The sequence below is a fragment of the Salvia hispanica genome, chromosome 2 (assembly GCF_023119035.1).
Source record: "Salvia hispanica cultivar TCC Black 2014 chromosome 2, UniMelb_Shisp_WGS_1.0, whole genome shotgun sequence".
NCBI classification, from domain to species: domain Eukaryota; kingdom Viridiplantae; phylum Streptophyta; class Magnoliopsida; order Lamiales; family Lamiaceae; genus Salvia; species Salvia hispanica.
This window is the reverse complement of record NC_062966.1, coordinates 29,829,623-29,847,807: the sequence shown is the minus strand read 5'-3', so window position 1 is coordinate 29,847,807 and position 18,185 is coordinate 29,829,623. Positions and strand designations below refer to the sequence as shown.

The 18,185-nt window shown below is 36.1% G+C and overlaps 4 protein-coding genes across 5 annotated transcripts; all 4 read left to right on the top strand.

Moving 5' to 3' along the window:
• The first annotated feature begins 513 nt into the window (after positions 1 to 513).
• On the top strand, positions 514 to 3,532 carry LOC125203451 (heat stress transcription factor C-1). Of its 2 annotated transcripts, XM_048101795.1 has the most exons (4): positions 514 to 868; positions 1,673 to 1,769; positions 2,467 to 3,220; positions 3,339 to 3,532. In XM_048101795.1, exons 2-4 carry the CDS (start codon positions 1,764 to 1,766, stop codon positions 3,407 to 3,409), a joined length of 831 nt encoding a protein of 276 aa, XP_047957752.1. In that variant the 5' UTR covers positions 514 to 868; positions 1,673 to 1,763; the 3' UTR covers positions 3,410 to 3,532. The 2 variants fall into 2 exon arrangements, with proteins under 2 accessions (XP_047957752.1, XP_047957750.1); XM_048101793.1 differs by lacking the exon at positions 1,673 to 1,769.
• A 464-nt stretch (positions 3,533 to 3,996) lies between these two features.
• On the top strand, positions 3,997 to 4,745 carry LOC125203434. The gene is made up of 3 exons (XM_048101773.1): positions 3,997 to 4,245; positions 4,327 to 4,408; positions 4,497 to 4,745. The coding sequence occupies exons 1-3, from the start codon at positions 4,099 to 4,101 to the stop codon at positions 4,571 to 4,573; spliced, it is 306 nt and encodes a 101-aa protein (XP_047957730.1). The 5' UTR covers positions 3,997 to 4,098; the 3' UTR covers positions 4,574 to 4,745.
• Positions 4,746 to 7,073: 2,328 nt separating this feature from the next.
• On the top strand, positions 7,074 to 8,888 carry LOC125203583. The gene is made up of 5 exons (XM_048101963.1): positions 7,074 to 7,338; positions 7,545 to 7,648; positions 7,734 to 7,905; positions 7,985 to 8,095; positions 8,189 to 8,888. The coding sequence occupies exons 1-5, from the start codon at positions 7,153 to 7,155 to the stop codon at positions 8,615 to 8,617; spliced, it is 1,002 nt and encodes a 333-aa protein (XP_047957920.1). The 5' UTR covers positions 7,074 to 7,152; the 3' UTR covers positions 8,618 to 8,888.
• Positions 8,889 to 10,686: 1,798 nt separating this feature from the next.
• LOC125205718 (serine/threonine-protein phosphatase 2A 65 kDa regulatory subunit A beta isoform-like) lies at positions 10,687 to 17,749 on the top strand. Its single transcript, XM_048104792.1, has 13 exons — positions 10,687 to 10,798; positions 11,343 to 11,775; positions 12,423 to 12,669; positions 12,952 to 13,064; positions 13,445 to 13,524; positions 14,344 to 14,485; positions 14,593 to 14,673; positions 15,272 to 15,376; positions 15,451 to 15,633; positions 16,023 to 16,115; positions 17,001 to 17,140; positions 17,229 to 17,295; positions 17,389 to 17,749. Exons 2-13 carry the CDS (start codon positions 11,383 to 11,385, stop codon positions 17,503 to 17,505), a joined length of 1,761 nt encoding a protein of 586 aa, XP_047960749.1. The 5' UTR covers positions 10,687 to 10,798; positions 11,343 to 11,382; the 3' UTR covers positions 17,506 to 17,749.
• The last annotated feature ends 436 nt before the right edge of the window (positions 17,750 to 18,185 follow it).

The following is an 18,185-nucleotide window of genomic DNA, read 5'->3' as shown; positions in this document are numbered from 1 at the left end:
CAGAGACCATTTTTGTAGTTAAATTTATCCTTTTCATCAAGTAATGTTTTATTTGAAGTGTGACAAGAAAAAAAACAGATGGTCCAAAAAGAGAAAAAACCAATAAACAAGAGGCGAAAAATGCAAATGGAAATAACTATATCGAGCGTGATTCGCGTAGCTGTAACTCCAGCCTAACGCTCTTGGCGTCTTCCCTCCGACACTCGACACGTTGCAGTATCCCGGGAGGGACCACTCCTACGCGCCACCGAAGGCGCGTGAGGCCCAAGTCCCCGCAAAAATATCCATCCCTCAAATGAGAGACCATAACGTGTCATAACTCAGAATGCAAAAAAGGGTTAAATTGTGGGGCCCAGCCCGTGACCCTCCCAAAATATCTGACCCGATACCACATTTTCATTTTTCCAGCTTCACTGTGCATGGCCCGACCCGGACCCGCGACCCGTAGGGCCCAGCCCGCCCACACCTTATATCATGGTGTCCTCTCACCATCAAATTGAATGCAGAGTGACTTGTTCCTTATGGTGTAGTTCTTCTCTATTCTCTCTCTCTCTCTCCCTCCCTCGCTCTAATCTCTCTATCCGTCTCTCTCTCTCTCTCTCTCTATCTGTGTGTGGGGGTCGGAGCCATTATGCGCGGGATGGAGATTAACAATAACAGCAGCAGCAGTAGTAATAATACAGTAGCGCCGTTTGTGATGAAGACGTACCAAATGGTGAACGATCCGGCGACGAATCGGCTCATCGCGTGGGGGAGGGCGAACAATAGTTTCATCGTTTTGGAGCCGTTGGATTTCTCGCAGAGGATTTTGCCGGCGTATTTTAAGCATCACAATTTCTCCAGCTTCGTGCGCCAGCTCAATACTTATGTGAGTTTTTTTGCCGCCTCCCTTTTTTTGATTAATTTTCCAGTCTCGCTGTGATTTTGGTGAAATCTGTATAAACATTTCACGCCGATTTTGTTGACGAGTGTATGTTATTGATGAATTTTCATTCTGAGATTGATTTGGAAAGTAATTTGGGTGAACTGTATTGCCGGGAAAAAAAATTGTTTTCAGTTGAGTTTTTCTGTTATGAGAGTAACCGTATTCAACAAGTCAATCAATGGCGTGAAAGTTCTCTCTCCTGCATGGACAATGAAATTATTAGGTCTGCTGCGGTGGAGTAAAAGTGAAGGATAGATGATCTATCTAATTTGTTTTTTTAGTATAATTAAATTTGTGATTGTGAATACTCTTATCCAATCTCTTAAATGGAATGCTTATTCATTGGCGTTATTTATTGAATCAATGAATACAAATCATAAAAGAGGCCCGTACTACTATGATAGATATAGAATAGATTCACTAGAAATCTATGTATTCAATTAAATTGACTAAACTTTATAATTATGTGATTAGGCTATTAAATTCTAACTCTGTCATCATATAAAACTTACTTAATTAGTATAGGAATAGGTAGAGCTATATGTTAAATCTGTTACTGTTTAAATGTGCCTAGTTTGAGCTTTTATTTTAGCGGATTTATGAAAAATCATGGTTGCTTCCACCAGAGCCATTTAGGTATGAAAAGAAATAAAAATTCCCCTGATATCTCTCTCCCGGGCAGCAAGAAATTAAGATGAAGGTTCGATATTGGCTATCAATATGGTCCTCAACTCCAATACGTTTCAGGTATTGGAGCGAACAATTTTGGGGGAGGAGCGGCGAAAAGGACTCATAAAGTGTGAAATTCGATTGTGCTGCGGTGTGGAGGCCGTCGGCAATGGTGGTGAGAGAGAGATATTGTGGGAATCTTCATTGTTTTAGTTTTTGCATTGCTATATTTAGGTGGACTAATTAGTAAAAGCGTATGGTTCCATTTAGAAAAGACAAGTATAAACTTCGTATATAAGAGATCTTTGTCAAATAATGTAAACAGTTAACATTTCCTGAATATTTAGTTTATGTTCTAGATGATGAAAGGTTTTCCCAATGAAATACTACTAGTTTTAGGAGGCCGAGCCCGGGCGTGGGGGGTGGGGCCAGTCCAGATCAATCTGTTTTAGACAAATTTCCCAGAGCATTCAGCACTAGCAGCTGTCATCATTTATTAATTGTTTTAATATACACATTCTGTTATTATTGGGAATTTCTATAGATTTTCTGTTATATGTAGATAGATACTGTCGAGAGAAGTTGTTGTGCTATCCAAATATTTGGTTCTGTTTAATTCTTTCCCCTGACAAGAGAGAGATATAGCATGGCTGGTTCTGAATAATATCCAAGTTTTGAAACTAAGAACTAATGAGCTTTGCTTTGATCATTTTTATACTGTGAAATGTTGATGGAGATTCACATTTCAGATTAGCAATTACAGTTAATCAAGATTTGTATCAAATGACATGCTGTCTACTCTCCATCTTTCCTTCATTTCATGATTGGTTTATGACAAAATTGGCTTGTCCTTTACCATTGATTTGCATCAGGGTTTCAGAAAGGTGGATCCCGACAGGTGGGAGTTCGCCAACGAGTGGTTCCTACGCGGCCAAACGCATCTACTTTGCAACATCGCGAGGCGGAAACACACCAGCAGAAGCGGCTGCAGCCACATCAAGCAGGAAGACGACGAAGACGAAGACCTAATAACAGAGATTGCCAAGCTGAAGCAGGAGCAGAAGAGCCTCGAGCAGGAGCTTCAGAGCATGAACCGTAGGCTGGAGGCAACAGAGAGAAGACCCCAACAAATGATGACTTTCCTCTGCAAAGTCGTGCAAGACCCCGAGATCCTGCCGCGGATCATGCTCGAGAAGGAGAAGATGCGCCGCCTGACATCCGACAAGAAGAGGAAGCTCATGATCACAACGTCCTCGTCCAACTCGTTGTCTGGGATGGCACTCTCCGGCTCCTCCATCAAGAGTGAGGATGATCAAGATCAGCCAAGCACAATGGCGGAATCCACCCCAATCTCGTCGCCGGATGGAAACTTCGACCAAGACGTTTACTGCCGGTCCTCTCCATCGCTGGATATGTTGTCGCCGGAGTGGTTGAGCCATGGCCGGGTTAATGTAGGCGTCACGCCTATGATCATGCCAGACCACCCTAATTACGCCAGTGTGTCTAGTCCATGGGGTGTTGACCCCAGCCGTGGAAGTGGCAGCTTGCTACCTTCAAGTAGTGGCGCTGCGAATGAGGCGGCGGACGGTTTTGGTTATTTGGAAAGGTTGGGGGCGGAGGAGAGTGGTAATCCTCCACCGTCCTACCCTTTCTCTCTGTTGGGAGGAGGGTTTTAGGAATTGTTTGTTTTTGATAAATTAGTTTAGTGTGGCATTTACTTATTTGTTTTATCCTATGGTGGCAGGATTTAAAGGTATGGAGAAGAATAATAAGATGATGGGATTTAGGATTGCTGTTTGTAAATGTATTGTGTAAATGTGTTGGACAGTAGTAGATAAGATTACAGGCTTATAGAAAGTATATTATCTTCTATATGCTGATCTACTCTATCTATCTATCTATCTATCTTAATATATGTGATATGTGGTTGTTCTGTTATACCAATTGAGATATGAACCTGATAAGTTACTAAATGGAAGAACATTCAGTTTGGAGGTCTCAAAACAATCAAGCTCTCAAGTATTAATGAGATGAATGTGGTGTGGAGGAATAATGGATTAGGTGGGACCCAGTGGATAAATAAGTGAATGTGGGTCCTTTCTTTTTCAGCCAAAGGCATCTAATCTTTTTCAGCCAAACCAGGTTCAAAATTAGTTTGGAGATTATGTAGTTCAAAACAAGAGGATTGCAATCATGATCTCAATTCTAATATGTTCTACTCTCAAATAGTCGAATATAACTTGAATTGAAATTATTGTGAGAAATAGATGATTGCATGATTACAAGAAATGAAACATACTATGGAAGAGTAGGACAGCAAACTACCTGTCCATCACCTATTGGAGACAGATCCTAACTCACACTCTATCCACCTTTAACTTGACCCAAAAGAAATGTGTTGCAATCATTCATCATTCTGAAATTAATTGACACGTTATAACTATATTAGAACTCTAATCACTATATAATTATAAGTTGCAAGACTATATAGCATCGACTTATTCATGCTTCTTTTAAAGCTGCAGCGTCGCAATATCATGTCTCTTGTTAGCCGGAAAGTGGATGAGATTTCAGTCAAAGCAACGGGCGGCAGAGGCCGTGTCCGCCCCCACACCACCGTAGCTTCCGTGGAGTCCTTGGCCATACCTCTCGTAAGTATAATTTCACTCTGTTTCCACACAACTTTATTGCGTGTTCAAGTTTGTTTCATAATTGATTTTGCCTCAAAAAAGGTTGAAGAAGTAGTATTCATGGCCGATTTTCGGTGTTCACGGTGCCGGCAAAGAGTGGCTGAGATTATAAACAAGATGAATGGTTAGTGTTTCAGTTCATTGGTTCATAACCTCAATCTTTAGTTTAAGAAAACATTAATTTATGCTACTTTGGTCCTTTAATATTGCAGGAGAGACTCAATCTTTGGTGATCAGTGTCGTTGAGAAGACTGTGACACTAACTCTTTCACATTCAAAGCGCAGATAACAATATAGCAATATAATTTTCTGTATTTAATTTCATTCAATTAAATTATTCTCTTGTTGTCTAGCCTTGTGTTTATTCCATTTCAGTTGTAAATTAAGTGTACTGTCTATTTTTGTTATGTATATATATGTATGAAGAATGATTATTTATAGATTGATTACAATTTTTCCAAGATGAATGTGATCCCTCGAGTGTCATTAAAAAAATACTACTACATCATGTTTCTTAAGATTCTCTTTTAGAATGGAGAGTATTTACATAATTAATGCATAGTACAATGATTGATGGATCTGACGATGTTAAGAGAGAACAAAACAGAAGTGCATTATTTTCAAATAGCTAGATCTCTTTGTGTGGTTGGTATTGCACATGAGCGGGGTTTGCTTAATTATTGTGTACTACACTTTAAATAGTGACTACAGAATTTTCTCGTTTTAAAAAATACTGTAGCATATTTCTAGAAAAATAGTAAGATGCTCTAAAGTTCAAAGTGAATTGTTTAAAATTTGGAAGTTTATGCTTACACCTTCTTTAAACTATGTTACCAAAATAAGGTTTGATTATCTTAATTAAAGCTGTATCTTACTCAAAATAGAGTATAGACTATAGGTGGAATTTGGGCCATTGAAGGAGTTGTATTGCCTTGGTATGATTTAGAGTGGTCCATTTAAATAGCCCATCGTGTAATACTGTAGTAATTGGTTTGTCGAAGTTTTGATCTTTTCCCCAAGAAGTGCATATGTATAAAATCATAAGGTTAAAATTGGGTCGTATACTTGAAAAACCGTCTTAAATTCATAGGCTAATTATCTCATTTTTAGGTGTCTATCTATAAATATACAAAAAAAAATAGTCATCGTTGGTAGATATCCTGGTCCCTGGTTTTAAACAAAATAAAAAGAGATTGGAATTAGTGAATTGAAATCCATATATCCTTCCAAATTGACTCCAAGGGACATGCAATTGTTAATCAATTTATTGTGTTATGCACTTATGTTTTAAGCATTACAAAAAAAAGGCATTAACACTTTTGATGAATATCTTTCTCTTCTCTATGTTTTATGTATGAAATGAGACGCTAAAGTTTCTATATATACATGCGTTTGAACTCTTGTATCAAATTAAACCACACGTCACAAACAAATTAAATGATCTCTAGAACATTTCCACCCCTTCTAGACATTTTGTACATTGAGGTTTCTTCAAACAATCTTTGAATGGTTATAGTAAGTCAATTTTTCTTGTCTATTCTACTTTGTGGGGCTGGAAAGAAGAAAATTTCCACTAATCTGGTACTCATATTTCTTCCCAATTGAAAAACAAACATTAGCCGTAAAACTAGAAAAGGCCCTATTCTTTTCGTGTTTGCTTCTGCAAAATTTTAATTAGTAATGGTAAAGCATGTGTTCTAAGTTAAAGTTTTGCTACTACTGTATCATTCACTTTATTGGACTAAACAGAGTGTGTATGCATCTTTTTGTTTATATGCATGTTGAAGATTGATGTAAGCTGGCCACCAAACATGGACTTGTTTTTGGCTATTCTATTAACTTGCTACTACGGCAATTAGATGGATGATTGATTGATACATTTAATTAATTAAGGGTTTGATCTAAAAAACAATATGCGCGGAGCAATTTGATGTTTGTTTAAGTTTTTTTTATTTGTATTTGTGTACAATTTCTAAATCAGACACTAAACTTATAATACACATCAACTATATGTGTAGCTTCACGTTTATATATGGGATTCTTTTTAAGAATGTGCTCTCACATGTGAATGATAGAATGAAGCTCAAGTTAATTTATTATTTTGATGACATGAATGTAAATCATGTACTTCAATATAATATATTAATTGCAATTAAATATTAATCCAAAAAAAAAAACAATTTAATCTGGTCAATTATTTAATCCACTCGGCTTTAAATCATCATGTCGACATAGAATTATACTTTAAATACAACTAATTATACATGATCAATTCCAATATCACAAATAAACAACTAGTTAATCAAACATAATATCTGCAGTCGTATACTTGTTCCTGTATTTATATAAAGCTTGAAGTCCTCATCTGAATATGCCATGTATAATACTAATATATAATCTTATTGTTGAGCGCAGACATTATTACATAAGCAAGAAAGAATATCCCACGAATTTTGTTTGATATAAGAAAAATTCTTGTGGATAACGTAGAGATCCCTAAAATAGAGAGGACAGTGCCAAAATTATTAGTGTCACTCACCATTAAATTTCATTTACCTATTTCTAAAAAAATGTAAAAGATTCATTAAAATTCAAATGTACATATCAATAGGACCGCTTGCGAAGCTCCTCAGTTTTTTCGAACTTAACGCGTATGCATATCTCCCCATTCCCATATACGAAAAGATCCCTTAAGCTTAATCACCAAGAAATTCCACACACGCGTTTAATTTTATTGCAAAACGTCAAGATTTTCTGCTTTTATACCTTAAAAATTTGGAGTATATATATAAACACACACACACACACTGCCTGCGTAATCAACAAAAAGGTGCAAAGGAGCACCTAGCTTTTGTTATTTGTGATCGAATGGGGAAGAAACTGGATGCTTTGCTCGGGAGAAGCTTCAAAGCCACTAAATTCAAAGGCACGGCGTCGCTCGCCGTCTCCCGCCTCGCCGTGCTCAAGAACCAGCGCCGCGCCCGCTGCTCTGTCGCCCGATCCGATGTCGTTCAGTTCCTCACCAACAACACCCACGACAGGGCTCTTCTCAGGGTACGCACCCCTAACTCCTTTCTCTTCCTGAATAACACTGAAATGCTGTTACGGACTCAATTCCAACATCGGTTGTGAAAACAACGGTGTGGAGTATATAGACTAAATAGGCTCTCTCAAGTCTCTGTTTTTGGGCTGAGTTCTCCTGTTTGGTGTGTATCAAATACTTGTTCAATAATAATTTAGATCTCAATTGATGATGATAGGTGGAGCAAGTTATAAAGGAGCAGAACATGTTGGATGTGTTTGTGGTGTTGGAAGGATACTGCCATCTGCTTGTGGAAAGAGTCAGCCTCTTCGAACACAACAAGTTGGTCATTGATTTCCTTTCCGATGACCACGATAATCACGCATTTATTTACACTGATTTCAATTTCTATTTCTGTTTATGGTAGATTTTGCCCAGAGGAGCTGCTCGAGGCGGTTTCGACGTTGATCTTCGCTTCGACGAGATGCGGAGATTTTCCGGAGCTGCAGGAGCTTCGAGCGATCTTCACTCTTCGATTCGGGAGGGAATTCGCAGCTCGCGCCGTTGAATTGCGCAATAATTGCGGAGTCAATCCCAATGTAACATTGCTGTTGAATCTGGATCAATAATCAAAGTAGATTTTGCAATTTGCATTGAATTAATCAATTTCAAGTGCAGGTTATACAGAAGCTATCGACGAGGATGCCGAGCTTGGAGAACAAAATGAAGGTGCTTAAGGAGATCGCTTTGGAGAACAGCATCGAGCTTCCTACATCAGAAACTCCAGTGGTATGATTATGAATCCAGCATTAATCGGAAAAAAAAAACGATCCAATTTCCATCCTAATCAATTATGTATGGATTTAATTTTTAATGCTGCAGGAAACCAGTGTGAGTTCATCTGAGGAGAAGGCAGAAGATGAGAGGGAAAGTGGAAGCCTGAGGGGAAAGTACAAGGACGTGGCGGATGCGGCGCAAGCGGCTTTTGAGTCGGCCGCTTACGCCGCCGCGGCCGCCAGAATCGCGGTGGAACTGTCTCGATCGGAGTCGGGGGATCCGGCCACTCCCAAAGAGCAGATTACTAGTATGGAATTGAAGTCCAAGACTATGGTTAGGAGGTCATTCTCTGGATCGAGCTCGGATTCAGAAGGGGGAGTGATTGAGGGAAATGCAGTGTTTGATGAGATGGAGATGGCTTCGGATGGAAAAGGTGAGAATGGATCAAGGAATGAAGAAGGTGTAGAGCCTTTGGATATTAGTAGAAGGCCTATCTCGGTTAGGACCACGTGGGCACGAGCACGAGCACGATGACATGGGTGTGGTTCGTGGAGTAAAAATTCATTAGTTCGGACATATTATCACAATGGTGTCTAATTAGTTTTTGAAATTATGATGGACAATAGTTATATGTCTGAACCACTGAATTTTTATTCGGTAGTTCGTGTATATGTTTGGGTCAAATTTTCGTGTCGTTTCCTTTTGCACCGTTTAATTTTGTAAGTTGTAATTTTTGTCTAAGTTTTAATGCTTATATAAAATTTGTTTTTGCTTGACATGTATAAATGGTGGTATTTTAGTTCTAGTTTTGATCGTTTGAAATGGTTGTTTGTATAATTTTATAAAATTAGTTTAATTTTAACACATTATAAATGTCGTTGAAATTTTGATTTTATAAAAATGAAAGTTTAATATATTATTTTATTTATTTATTTGAAATTATAAAAAAATTAGTGAATTAAGCTTTAATTTTTATGATTTTTATAAAATTAAAAATTTCAATAATATTGTTTAATATGTCAAAAAATAATAACATTTCAATAATATATTTTAATTCGTTAAACATGCATGACAGTGCTCACATAAAAAAAATCACATATATTATTTTCATATACTATTTCATTATAATGGGGCTAATATAACAATTCCATATTTGTGAAATGAATATTAAAAAATAAATAATACTCCCTCCGTCCCACAAAGATTGTCACATTTTGACCGGGCACGGATTTTAAGAAATGTAATGAAAAGTGAGTTGAAATATGGAATGTGGGTCCTACTTTTATATATTAATTTTATAATCATATATGAGTGAGAATGAGTTAGTGGAATATGAGGTCCATTACTAAAAATGGTAAAAAGTGAAATGAGACAAATTTTATAGAACGGACGAAAATGAAAAAAATGGAATGATCTTTATGGGACAGAGGGAGTACTTATTATTATTGGATGTAATCGAATCAAATAATATCACTTTTTTTTATTCGGATTTGAAAGTTGTAATTCGACTATATATTCATTTTTTTTATTAATCGTCAAAGTAATACGATTTGAAAATTATGATATTTGATTTGATGATTGAATGTTTTCTCTAATATATACTCCTTACGTACAAAACGTTAAAATTATAAAAATAAAACTTTAATAAAAAAAGTAAAAAGGGGACCGGAAAAGAAAAGAAATTTTAAACATTTAATAATCTAATACGAGAATATCTGAAGTAAGTACCATACATACAAAACGTTTAAGTTTAACCAATGTTTTAAATTAGTACAAAATATTTAAAATTTGCATATTTCATTCAAATTTTTTTATTAGTGTTATAAATTAGTATATTCCGTCAAAAAACTTTTTAAGGATATATTAATTTGAAACACTAGTCACACGATTATATGTTAATATAAAATATTTTGTACTCCCTCCGTCCACGAATAGGAGTTTCGATCACTTTTTTACACTCATTTTATAAAAATGATAATAAATAGTTAAAGTGTAGAAAAGGTAAAATAAGAGAGAGAATAATGTAGTCAAGAATCTTGTCTACATTATTCTCTATCTTACTTTACTATTTCTACACTTTAACTATTTATTATCATTTTAATAAAATGAGTGTGCAAAATTGACCGGGACTCCTAGTGGCGGACAGAGGGAGTACTAATTAAAAATATTAATTAAATATTTTATATGTATGGTTTAATTAACCTGTAATATTTGCATAATTGTATCCAAATCTTGTTTTTAATTTCAAGTGATTAAGCTCCACGACTCCTCTTTCTTTAGAATTTAGGAATTTTATAAGAAAAATATATAACCTAACTTTTGAAAATCCTGAACTACCACATATTCAATCCAAGTAAAAAAAAAAATCAAATACTACTGATAATATTTTACAATTGAACATATTTTCTTTAAGAAAAACGATAAATTTGGAATGGAAAATTAGCAGTGGTTTGAAAAAATTAATTCAAAATATCACATAACCATCCAATACAGTTATAAAATAAAAAAAGAAAAAGAAATGACGGGCCAAGGCCCAAGGACGGATCCGATTTACGTGGGAATAAAAAACTTCGTAACCCGTTTTTTAGCTCCTAGAAATGCGACTTCCAAACAAAATAGAAAACACAAAATTAAAGAGAGCCGCGATAAAAAACACAGTCTCTCTCAACCTTCGAATCTGCGGGAAGCCGGCTGGAACTCATTTCTCCGGTAGCGGTAACTCTCTCACCCTACCCATCCCTTCTACACATGGATGTATACATACTGTACACACACAGTAATTGTTTTTCTCTTTTTCATTTTGCCCTTGTCCGGATTTACATTTTCCAGATCTTCGATTTTCCTTCTGTTTTGCCCTTGATTCTCTTTACATGGAGGATGAGGCGACAGTAATTATTTTTACCAATTCACAGATTGAAATTTTATGCAAATTTTAAATCTTAATCAGAAATAAAATGTGATGTTCCGCATTCGGGAACGTTTCATTATCCCTGGCAGAAAAAATCCTCTGCAACGCAGTGTTACATCTTCATTTAAATTATGCCAATGAGTGTAATCGGAATTTTACGTTCAGTTATCATAAATCATGTATTTCTCTTTCTGTAACATTTATTGTTGAAGTAGATCTTGTGCATAGTTTACAGGTTTCCTTTCATTTTCTAGTTTTTGTGGACAAAATTCAATGATTCTAAAGACATTCATGTCACCCCTTAGTTATGAAGCAGCCCTTTTAAACATTTATTATTTCACGATGCTTCAGTGAAGCTTTTAATTTCAAGGAAGATTAATATTTTGGTTGGATGGCGATGGTGGAGGAGCCTCTGTATCCAATAGCGGTGCTCATAGATGAGCTCAAGAATGATGACATTCAACTCCGGCTGAACTCTATACGAAGACTATCCACCATTGCACGTGCACTGGGGGAGGAAAGGACTCGAAAAGAGTTGATACCATTTCTGAGTGAGAACAATGACGATGATGATGAGGTGCTCCTTGCTATGGCTGAAGAATTGGGTGTTTTCGTTCCATATGTTGGAGGGGTGGAGCATGCACAGGTTTTGCTCCTCCCACTGGAAACCCTTTGTACTGTGGAAGAGACCTGTGTGAGGGATAAAGCTGTAGAATCATTGTGCAGAATCGGAACACAGATGAAAGGAAGTGATTTGGTTGATTCTTTTGTTCCACTTGTGAAGGTTAGAAGTTATCTGCTTAGCTATGTTAGTTTGTAGCCAAATGTCATAAATTCATTCTTGATATTATCGTTCTTCAGACATATATGATGTCTGATTGCAAATTTTTGTTTTCCCTTGTTTCCTTTCTTATATACCTTGTCTGCATTTTATTTTAATTTTAAGCTGAGATGTATAATCACTAGAAGCTTATTAGGATTTTTTTTATTACATTTGTTTGCAAGTATGAAATCCATTTCATGGTTTCCTAGGGTCCTTTTGAGCAAAACATTTGAGTAGATTTTGGTATGTTTTATTAATTTTCTTATAATAATCAGCCTTGTCTTCATCCTGTATCCAAATTTACTAATGATTTAACTTTTCTTGATAGCTTAATATATTATATTGGAACTTGGAAGCACAACTGAAATGTGAAATCGCTTTAATCATTAATTCTTGATTATCGCCTAAAATGCCATGCAATTTGAGTTGGGTTTGGTGTTTGAATTTGGATTTTTATTTAAAATTATGCTAGTCCTATGTTGTTTGTATCATCTTATTCTTCTTCCTTGCACGTGCATTTGTGTAGAACTTGTTTTTCTGGTAGTGAAGCATTCAAGAATGTGCAATTTCTTCATTTCATTTTTATCTTGCTCTGTTTTGGTTAACAGAGGCTGGCAGCTGGTGAGTGGTTTACAGCTCGTGTTTCGGCTTGTGGACTATTTCATATTGCTTACCCTAGTGCCTCAGAGATGCTAAAGACAGAATTAAGATCAATTTATAGCCAGTTGTGTCAAGATGATATGCCTATGGTCAGAAGGGCTGCTGCGGGAAATTTGGGAAAATTTGCTGCCACTGTGGAAGCTTCGTATCTCAAAAGCGACATCATGTCCATGTTCGAGGATCTTACGCAGGATGGTAAAATCATACGTCCAGCTAATATTAATTATCTCACAGAAGTCGTAGATTGTTAGTGATTGATGGTACAGTCATACAACTTGCCCTGGCATAAACTCTAAAGATTCTGAATTTTGTGCTTGGTAGATCGCAGGGCTTAGATATTTGCAGATATTAGTGCTATAATTTTGTTCAGCAAAATAATATTTTATATCAAAACCTATTAAAAAATTAAAATGTAGTCTTCTTTGTAATATGAGTGTTGCGTGGTGAAGTAAAATTGAACTTAGTTCATATTTTCAGATCAGGATTCTGTTCGCTTGCTAGCTGTTGAGGGCTGTGCTGCTCTCGGGAAGTTGTTGGACCCTCAAGATTGTGTTGGACACATTCTCCCCGTCATTGTCAACTTCTCCCAGGTACTTACTGAATTGTATTCATTTTATTAGCCATGATGTATGATATAATAGTAGATGTGCTGTGATATTATTGGTATAGTTTCATTAGATCTTATCTACTTGCTTCATTAGATATATGTTGGATTGTTTATTACTCATGCTTCAAGTATTATCTAGAACTAAAGTTTGAATAATCTGTTGGAACCCTTTTAATCTTTTATGCCTCATCTCTCCCGTTATTCAAATGCTTCATTGTAGGTTACTCTATTTTGGCTAAGCATCAATTATGATTTTTTGGCCTGCAATTCACAACATATCAATTGGTCATATTTTTATTGTTTTTCTGCAAGTGGATGTTGCTCTATTACTTTTGTTGATCTATTTTTTGCTGTATTAATTAGGATAAGTCATGGCGTGTCCGCTACATGGTTGCCAATCAATTGTATGAGCTATGTGAGGCTGTGGGACCTGAACCTACTAGGTATTGTTCAATATCTGGTTTCTATTTTTTCAATTTTGCATCTGATTAAACACTCTATTTTTAGTTCCTTTTAATGTTGATGCTTTATGTATATCTGACAAAGAAATATGTCTGCTTTTCTGGCACCTATGTTCCTGGGGTAGGGGGGGGGGGGGTTTGCCTTTTGTATATACCCACTATACCACTCTGGTGGCGGTCTAATCTGTTGAAATTCCCTCATTCAGCCTCAGCCAAAACATTCTGTATTTTTTTTCAGTGGAATATTCCATAAATATTACTCCCTTCGTTTCCTTAAAATAGGAACTTTGGAAACGGCACAGGTTTTAATGCAAAATTGGTAAAGAGATAAGATGAGAAAAATGGGTAAAGTTAGAGATAAGATGAGAAAAAGTAGTGGAATTAGTGTTAGTGGATCGTGGGGTCTATTTCCTAAAATGGAGAGTTTCTATTTTTAGAAAACAGACCAAAAAGGAAAGAATTTCATTTTTAGGAAACGGTGGGAGTATAACTTGCAGCTATCACACATAGATGACCTTTTTTGAGTAGACATAGTTCAGTTAATGATTTATTTGCAGAAATACTAATTTGTAGCACTTTGGTGGTGTTGTAATTATCTCATCAACCTTACTGAACCTTTTATTTTTGCCACTTTTGAGGAGTATGGGGTACCAGCTTCCTAAATGACCAGCTTCCTAAATGTAATGAGATCAGTACTAATGACAATGATCAATCTTTGTTGGCGTATAAGTGTAGACATTAGGTTTCTTGTGTGTTTTTTGGAATACAAATATGAACAACTGAACTCTATGATGTTTCAAGGACGGATTTGGTTCCTGCATATGTCCGAATACTTCGAGATAATGAAGCAGAAGTCCGAATTGCAGCTGCGGGAAAAGTGACTAAGTTTTGTCGAATTGTTAACCCCGATCTGGCTATCCAACATATTCTTCCCTGTGTAAAGGTAACTACCAATCTACCATGATGCAAAAATCAAGATTGATCTTTTTTCTATGTATATACGAACCTGTCTTTTGGAACCGTCTTACAAGAGGAGGATAATGCTTGCAGGAGTTGTCATCTGATTCTTCACAGCATGTAAGGTCTGCTTTGGCATCCGTCATTATGGGGATGGCTCCTGTTTTAGGGAAGGTAAAACATATATATCAAATTTAAGTTGATAGTGGTATCATATTTATGTTTACTCATGGATGCATAGCTGGGGCATGTTAAGATGCCCTCATCGTTGTGCTTTATAAGAATCACAGTTCCAAATAATGGTACATAGGGGAATCTATTCAATTGACGGTACCTATTTGTCCATTTTACTGATGTATAGTTTTCGCTGTCTTCGTCGTAAACTTCTATTTGTAAACTACCTCTGTTAGGGATATTTCCTAAAACATTTCTCTGTTGTTCATGACTTGCTTGATACTTGCATCTCCTCTCATTTTCCCGTGTCTGGTACACAAATATCAACTCTTTTATTGATGCTATCAGTTTGTTAGATACAGCAGAAGCCTTTCATGCGGAACTAGTAGCTTCTTGTTTCACATAGCAAAAATACTGAAGCTTGTTAGCATTGTGGCTCGAATCAGTTGTAAATGTGTGTGGATGGATCTGGAATGAGTTCTCTGAAATATACTGTATTGCTAATGGTTATGTATTGTAATTATTGGTAATATACATAGTAGGCTCACTTGTCACTAGATATTTTAATAGACATTGTGTTGTTAATGTCATAATGCAGGATGCAACAATTGATCAACTTCTTCCCATATTTCTTTCACTTTTGAAAGATGAGTTTCCTGATGTTCGCCTTAATATCATCAGCAAGCTAGATCAAGTCAATCAGGTGTGTGGTGCTCGACTCATTGTTGTATTGTGAGGTTACTGTGTCAAATTAATCGTTTTTTTCGGCACTTGCAGGTTATTGGAATTGATTTACTCTCGCAATCTCTATTACCAGCTATTGTTGAGCTGGCAGAGGATAGGCACTGGAGAGTTCGGCTCGCCATCATAGAATATATACCTTTATTGGCTAGTCAACTGGGTGTAGGATTTTTTGATGAAAAGCTAGGTGCCCTATGCATGCAGTGGCTACAGGACAAGGTTGAAGTTTCTTGAGAAAAAGTTTAAATGTTATGTTGTCTTACTATATATTGATTGCTACTCTCATTTTAGATTCCATATATTTGAGAACATGTGAAAAGGTATATAATGCATATGTATTTGAGCTTTGGAGTTTTAACTTGACTCTGATGAGGCATCCAAAGAACACCCATCTCTTGGCATTTCTCTATTTTTCCCAGAAGTATGATTAGCAACTGTTCTTTTGCAGCCAATTGCAAAATGAAGATTCCTTCTTTCCCATATTCCATATTTATTCGTTTTTTCATGCATAAGCACACCCTTTTCTGCTCTTCCATTCCCTTTTTTCCGGGTGAGTTGGGTTTCTTTAGATATTATTAGTCCATTCATAACCTTTGGCGTTTGTTCAGGTGTACTCCATTAGAGATGCTGCAGCTAATAATCTGAAACGTCTGGCAGAAGAATTTGGTCCAGAGTGGGCAATGCAGCATATCATTCCTCAGGTTGTGGAAAACTTTTTTAAAATGCTACTAGTTTGGTTATGTTCCAACCTTTCATACGAACTTCTCTGCTCTGGCTATTTATTTTCCTATGAGGATTTTGGATTATAAGTGTTGGCTAATGTGTTGCAGAAGTCTTAGAAAATCACATGATATATTATCGTCTGCTTTTGCACTGACCTGAAGTAGGGGGAAATAAAGAGTTTGAATATTTGAGAAAACAGGGTGAAAAAAGTCATACAATATTGGCTTTTATTGTGCCTTATTATCCTACCCTCTTATCATAATCATGTTTCTTACACTAATAAATGAAAAGGCTGTTGCTAACCTCAGGATTCTTAAACTAAGGGGTTACTTGTGTCTTGTGCTGGTATACGACAATATCCAAAAGCTTTATGTTTGGTTGCAGCATATGCACCTTTTAATGTTGCGAGTTACATGCTATCTTACGAATTTAGATATATGGCTTTGTATTGCCTCTTTGCTCTACAAACTATATCAAAGATGTGACAAGAGTAACTTAGTTATCTTTAATACTTATTGCTTGTCTCCAGCAGTTGACTTTTATGTTAGGAACTGTTCTTACTTCTTACGTCTTACCTTTTGACTTTGTTCTTAATTATCTGGAGATTAGAAAAGGTTTTACATTGTTGGAATATAGTGCAACTCTTGTCCTGCAGGTTACTACTTGAATTTTGCTTGGTAAGCTTGTAACCTAAATATATGTTCCTCCAGGATTCCTACATTACCTCAATTCCCTTCCCCACATATATGATATATATCCATGATTTTATCTGATAGCGGTTCCTTGTTTGATTTTACAATACCTCATTGTCTATGTATGCCATCGATCAGATTGGCTGATGAGCTGAATTCATTTTCATTCAGGTTCTGGATATGGTAAACAATCCCCATTATTTGTACCGGATGACTGTTCTTCGTTCAATTGCCTTGCTTGCTCCCGTTATGGGTTCTGAGATCACATGTTCTCACTTGCTGCCTGTTATGGTCACCGCATCAAAGGACAGGTAATTGTCTATCCACCCCATCCATGGAGGTGTAATAGCACACATTCGGGTTCTGATGACTAACATGCTCGATTCTAATATTATCCAGAGTACCCAACATTAAGTTTAACGTTGCAAAGGTGCTGCAGTCAATGATCCCCATCGTTGATCATTCTGTGAGTTGCCTCAACCTTCACTGCCTAGTGCCTTCTTTAGCTTACCTTACTCTCTTTCCTCCCTCCAGCTGAGTTTTTTTTCATACTATTTAGGTGGTGGAGAAATCGATACGCCCCAGCTTAGTAGAGCTTGCTGAGGACCCTGATGTAGATGTCCGTTTTTTTGCCAATCAAGCACTTCAGTCAATTGATCATGTGATGATGAGCTAAACGAGTGTGTGATATGCAATGCCACTGCATGAAGGTATGCAATTCAATTTTAGTTGCTGTCTTGGATAATAGAAAGGAACATGTTTTGTGTTTCATTCCTCTGTATCTTAAATTTTTGTTTGCCCCTCTACTCTCACATAATCTGTCATCTTACTAATTTTTAACAACATTGTATCTTCAACTCTATGTCTACAATTTATGCATACCAAAATTTATGCAATGTTCTTTCTTGACGGTTTTATCAGTCTTGTGTTTTCTTATTCTTCAAATTTTAAAGTTGTAAGCAAGTGCTGGATGTTGAAATTTGGCGAAATTATATGCGGTGGCTATCTATTTGTCCTTATTTCATTATTGATTTCAACATTAAATATCGTTATTTTAGTAAAGAAATTAAGACAAATGAAATTAAGATTGGATTACATTTAGAGACATTTAAAAAAGGAGAAAAGATTAATTAACAAATATTGTATATACAAAATGCCCTTGAATTTTAAATCGGTTTTTTATTTAAACCGGTTTTCTTATCAACTAATTATTTATTTACTATATTATCCTTTTTTTATATTTGTAAAGTCAAATTACTCTCAAATTAGTAGTATATGGTATCATAAATGCAATGCAAATGATATCATAAAATTTCAATTAAACAACCCAAAACCGTTCCATAATTAGCAAGTATC